Below are 5,439 nucleotides of genomic sequence, written 5' to 3' on the forward strand. Positions count from 1 at the left end.
ACTACATTGCTCTGATCCGCCCATACTCTACTACTTTGCTCCACACCCCTCCTCTATCCTCTATCTCTTTTCTGCCCCTGCCCTACTTTGCTCCATGCTCCCTCCTCCAACTCTCTTCACTGCATCTGCTCCCCTGCTCATCTTCTGCTCAGCCACTCACTCGCCACTCATCTTCAGCATGCCTAGTTGCTCCCCCCCTCGATGCTCTATGATACCAATAATATTTGCCATCTCATATAAGGTGATTGCGTTGCACTCATGTGGAGTAGAAATGCTCGCACTAGTGGAGGTCCTTCATTCCCACAAGCGACTCCCCACACATTTGACTTGGATAACATGCTCGCAGAGGGCCTCTTTATGGTTGTGCTATATGGGTTCCCCCTAGATGTCCGATGAAGCCCTCAATATTTTCAGAGCAGAGTACTCTCAACTTGCTGGGGGGGCCATAATCTGAGTCCTGGCAATGTGCATGGTCTTCGGCCTCTCCATCGTATCCTCCTTTGGCTCCCTAAAAATTTATGCAACAAGCTAGACTAGCGGAAAACTGAGTTGTACAAATTTTGCTCAATTTTCACTCAATAAATTGTACTTTTGCCATCATTTATATTTACTGCAACAAGGACTAACATACCAGGAAAGAAGGACTATAATTTTCTTGGTTTATGGCCAAAATAGCACTAAAATAACTCTAACAACCCCACCGTTGTGGTTGCATGGAGATACATCTAGAAAAATACAATTAAACTTTCTGTAAATACAATTGACGATATGGCCCTTGAGGCATATCGACATGCCATTTCTATCCAGTGGCATCCTGGATATTGTATAATGCACGTAGATATGGCCTTTGCTCCTAAAGGGGACCCCTCAAGGGCCATATCGTCAATTACATTTTGTTTGGTTGTACAACGGAATACATTTTCCTTGGTACACAAATATATAACTCCAAGAACTAGTGCGGTGGCTTTAATTACTTTTTGTGTCGAATTCTTCCTTGCCATGTGGCATTCAACATCAAATTTTTAGGCTAAGCCTGCGGGCAAAAAGCCGGGTGTGTAAATGTACTTAGTGTCCCTATTGCAAAAGAGGGACTATTACCTTTGAATGAATGCAAGTCCATGACCGTTGGTACAAGCTTGGGTATTGCCTAGGTAATGCTTAACCCTTGTCTAAGGTTGCGCTTGATTTTGATCATCATTTTCAATATCAGCAACCAAGTGTTTGCACAAACCTATGTTGCAACGAAGCTTCAAGGATGAGGACAGATCCCGCCTGTGGCAGATTTCATCAGGTTGGGACGTTTTTTTCTGTTCTGAAGCACAGGCATGGAGGTCCGACGACCTCAAGCATCCTTTGGAAAAGCAACACAACCTGACCAGTGGCCGTCCTCATCATGAATGGACTTGCGAGTTTCGAAGAAATCGACCAGCGCTTTTTGGGTGACGTGCTGCGGCTTGCAGTTGTCTCGAGATCATCAGGGATGAGCCCGGATGACTGTTGGGCCTTCGCCTGGTTCCTTTCGTAGGAAGCAGGTTTTACAATCACAGCCTGTCTCTCCGTCATGATCCATCCCTTCTTTGACATGTTCTTAAAGTATGCGCATGATTTAAATGTTTCGGATACGTTAATCATTCTCGAATCGCGCGTAATCTTGTTGTTGTTGAAGCGGAAGCATTAGAATACATGTAAGACAACTTGCTGCACGTTATGATTAGGGAATTGCGCGTAGGCTTGTTGTTGCACTGGACTATAAGACAACTCTCAGCAATTCAGATCTCAAGCTTTATGGGAATAACTATTGCAGACAGAAAACAAACTACTTTTTTAATCTATTGTTTGACGCTGAGTAGTATTGCAAATTTTAAAAGGACTTGAACCCCATTATTTCGGGCACGTACCCGCGGATCTAAGCTGTCTCCAGCCCTGCGGTCTCCATTAAAGAAGAAAATGAGCAGAAAGGCAGAAAAATTTTGATCGGAAACAACCTCTGTGTCGAAGTGATGGCAATCGCAGCCAGCTGCAGGAACTTGAAAGTCAAAAATAGGGAACACTCCACGTTGAGAGTCAGAGCGAAACAAAGCTTCATAGCTGACTCACGTGCCGGAAGATTGTTGTTACGCGGAGGCCATAGCAGTTGGTGATAGCTGGATGTGATCAGGTTCGCAGAACGCGGTTAGGCTAAAGAGGACTTTCTCAAGTACTAAAGTATATCGTCAGAAACATGCATGTTCATCCTAATACAGAAACGATTAGTCGTTTGTTTCCTTGTTTGGACCAACGCGATTCCAGGTTTGATACAGAAAAACAGTGCATGTTCAATGTCATTGTTCATCCTAATACAGAAACCAAAGTCGATTCAGCTGATCAAAACGAACGTGAACGGAAACAAAGTGCGTTGCCCATCCAAATCTCAATACTGTTGCACCGTGCACAAGACCAGTCGAATCTGAGAACATGCACCTGTTGTGTCTGCAAAATTGGATTCGGAAAATCACGAACATCTGCTCTTATCGCCTACGAACTGATCAGGCATAGGCCGATAGCCTATAGCCCACGCGCCGGAGTACCCAATGACCATGTTGCCAGTGATATGCATATATTACATCTAGGATCTATCCGTCCACGACTTATAGTAAACGTTGTACAAGACTTGTAAGCCCGTAGATTATACAGCACACTTTGGGGCGGGCAGCGGGAGGCAGCCGTCCAAGCATTTAAGAAGCCGTGTGTCGATCGGGGAGCTGCGCAGTTGGAGCCTGAAGAAGCAATATAAACTCGACTCTTGATAAATTGATTCCTGAAAAGTTGAGGGATGGCTGCAGCTGATGCGCTGACGGACTCCAGAAAGACTGCACGGATCCGCGTCGCTACCACGTCGCTTCCTCCCACCTTTCTGTCCTCGCGAAGTAGGGTTTTGCCTCTCCCATCTCTAGTATAATACACGCCCCCCTCCAGACTATAGCATAGGTTCGTTTTGGCTGCACACATCTATCTTTTGCTCCACATCAATCACTCTATCTCTCTCCTATCTCTCTCTTTATGATCTCTTTTCCCGTTCTCGTTCACCTTCTTATCGTTGCCTCAATCCACATTCCCTACTTGCCCTGCGTAGCTAGTCCCTAATTACTCGCTGCTGTCTCCCCATAAGTTACTTGATTCCCCCAGTTTCATAGTTCTCTAGTATAGGCTTTTCTCCCAATGATCCCATCCGGCACCGTCAACAAGTTTAGGGACAATGACGATCAATCCCCACCAATTGACTGCTGCTTAACATCTGCACATTCTGCTCAACAATATAATCGCCAAGCACGTCAAATGAAGGCGCCAAGACTGAATCATCAAATTCCAGGTGCAGGAAGCAAGATACATCAGCATCGGCCTGATCGGGAGGAGCAGCTGGGTAATGAAGTGCTTAGGAGGAAGACTAGAGTGAGTACGATTGTGGGTCAAGAAGGACTACTCATCCAAGGGAGTCATCCACAGTACAGAGGAGTGAGGAAACGGAGGTGGGGCAAGTGGGTGTCCGAAATTCGTGAGCCGAGGAAGCAGTCTCGCATTTGGCTGGGCTCGTTCTCTACCCCGGAGATGGCAGCTCGTGCTTACGATGTAGCAGCATTGAGCCTCAAAGGTGATGCAGCGCTTTTAAATTTTCCGCATCTTGCTCGAACGCTGCCTTGTCCAATCAGCTCATCACCGAGGGACATCCAGAGAGCTGCAGCTGCTGCGGCATTGGAAGTACATAAACCGCCAAAGAAAGAGTCTGGCGATGGGGGATTGCCATCGGCAATTTTGAAGAAAGAAAATGGGCCCTTTCCTAGCGCAATGACACCAAAGAGCAAGATGGTGAATATCGAGCAAGCTTCTGAAGCGCCACTGAGTGAGACTTCAATGGCAGTCAGCGTTGTAGCTAAATGCAGGAGCTCGATGCACTCAACTCGCAAGGATGCCGGAGGGCGGCCAGCTGACATTGCTGTGGATCGTTGCCTGCAGCAAAGCACAGCCTCAGATGATCTTCCGTCTCCAAGAAATCATCCTTACGAGTGTCTCAGTGACAGGAGCTTGCAGCAAAGCTATGTACCCAGAGAATTGCTGATCGCCATGCTGCTGAGGCAGAATGCGCTCAGTGATATTGTGTCATACTCTCCTAGTGATGCTGCCCGATTAGACGAGGATTTCTTGTTCCATAGTCCCAGATCAGTGCTGAGAGAGATGGCTTTTGCAATGCTGGTGTCGCCCCCGCCACACCAAAATTTCCCCCCACTCGATCTCGATGAAGATATCGATACCGAATCGTGGGTTCTCCCCTTGTGGGACTAAGCAAAAGGGTGAATTGAACACGCACAGTAGAACGTTAGTAAACAGACATCTGCATTCCAAAATTCCCTGGATTTTGTGTTCGTTTCTTTCTGTCAAGTTTGTTTGATAGAGATGACACAAAGAAGATAGTTTCTTTGTGTTTGTTTCTTTCGGTCAAGTTTGTATGATAGCGATGAACAGAAAGAAATACTTCCTTTTCTCAAATACTCACAGGGACGCCTATTAAAGCTCCGTTCTCTTCACATGAAATATTGACATCAAAGGAGCTCTTAGAGCATTGGTTCTCGTGTGAGATTCATAAGCTCAAATGGTTTCGTTTTACAAGTATAAAGCAAACAGAGTGCCCTGTTGCCACCCAATAAAGGTGGAAGGTTCCATCTCTTGCTCTTGGGTGGACTTACACCCATAACAAGGCAGGGATCCCACAAAGGCCCTGCTTTATGTAATATGCTTGGCAAGCAATTTGTTGTAGTCACTTCTTTATATGTAAATGTAGGCAATGGAGTCGTCTGTCCAATATGCGAACGATGTACCTGCTTGTATGTTTTGGGCTGGCAGGTTTATCCATATGTGGTCCAATTGTGAGCCATGATACGAAGTGGTTGGTTCTCTAAATTGTAATTTTAGGTTGAATAGATTCATCATGGTTTCAAGGTTTCTGGATTCAGGCGTATGTTTTTCCATATCTATGTTGAAGTCACCTAGCAAAATGATGGTTGAGCTTGTTGTAGTTGTTGTCTGCGTGAGTATATTTTGCAGATATGATATAAAGTTTTTGTATGTCTTTTCTCTCTTAAGGAGAGGTTTGGGGAGAGTGGTGGACCGTTGGATTCAAAGGAATTGGAGGATTCAATATTGACCGTTGGATGCATTTTTAAGTTGGAGGTAGTTCCAACTCTCAAACGTTGCTTTGCCTCCATCGTCAATACACAGTTTGTGTATGCACCAATACAACATCTCCTTCGAACTCGCCTTTACTTCCATCGTCAATAAACCCTCTGCGTGAATGACAATACAACGTCCTCTCATTGCAGTACACTCTGAAACTTGGCTACAAAGAGGGGTTGGCCAAGGGTCCCGGTATGGGATTGACGTTTGCATCTTGGCCGTAGAGTTGCAGGG

General features: G+C 45.7%; 1 protein-coding gene across 1 annotated transcript; it reads left to right on the plus strand.

Moving 5' to 3' along the window:
• Positions 1-2,987: 2,987 nt before the first annotated feature.
• LOC147887651 (uncharacterized) lies at positions 2,988-4,758 on the plus strand. Its single transcript, XM_087393782.1, has one exon. The coding sequence runs from the start codon at positions 3,199-3,201 to the stop codon at positions 4,315-4,317; it is 1,119 nt and encodes a 372-aa protein (XP_087249908.1). The 5' UTR covers positions 2,988-3,198; the 3' UTR covers positions 4,318-4,758.
• Positions 4,759-5,439: the final 681 nt, after the last annotated feature.

Source organism: Dipteris shenzhenensis, chromosome 22 (genome assembly GCF_047967505.1).
Source record: "Dipteris shenzhenensis isolate YYH24624 ecotype China chromosome 22, Dip_SZ_1.0, whole genome shotgun sequence".
In the NCBI taxonomy this organism is placed as follows: Eukaryota; Viridiplantae; Streptophyta; class Polypodiopsida; order Gleicheniales; family Dipteridaceae; genus Dipteris; species Dipteris shenzhenensis.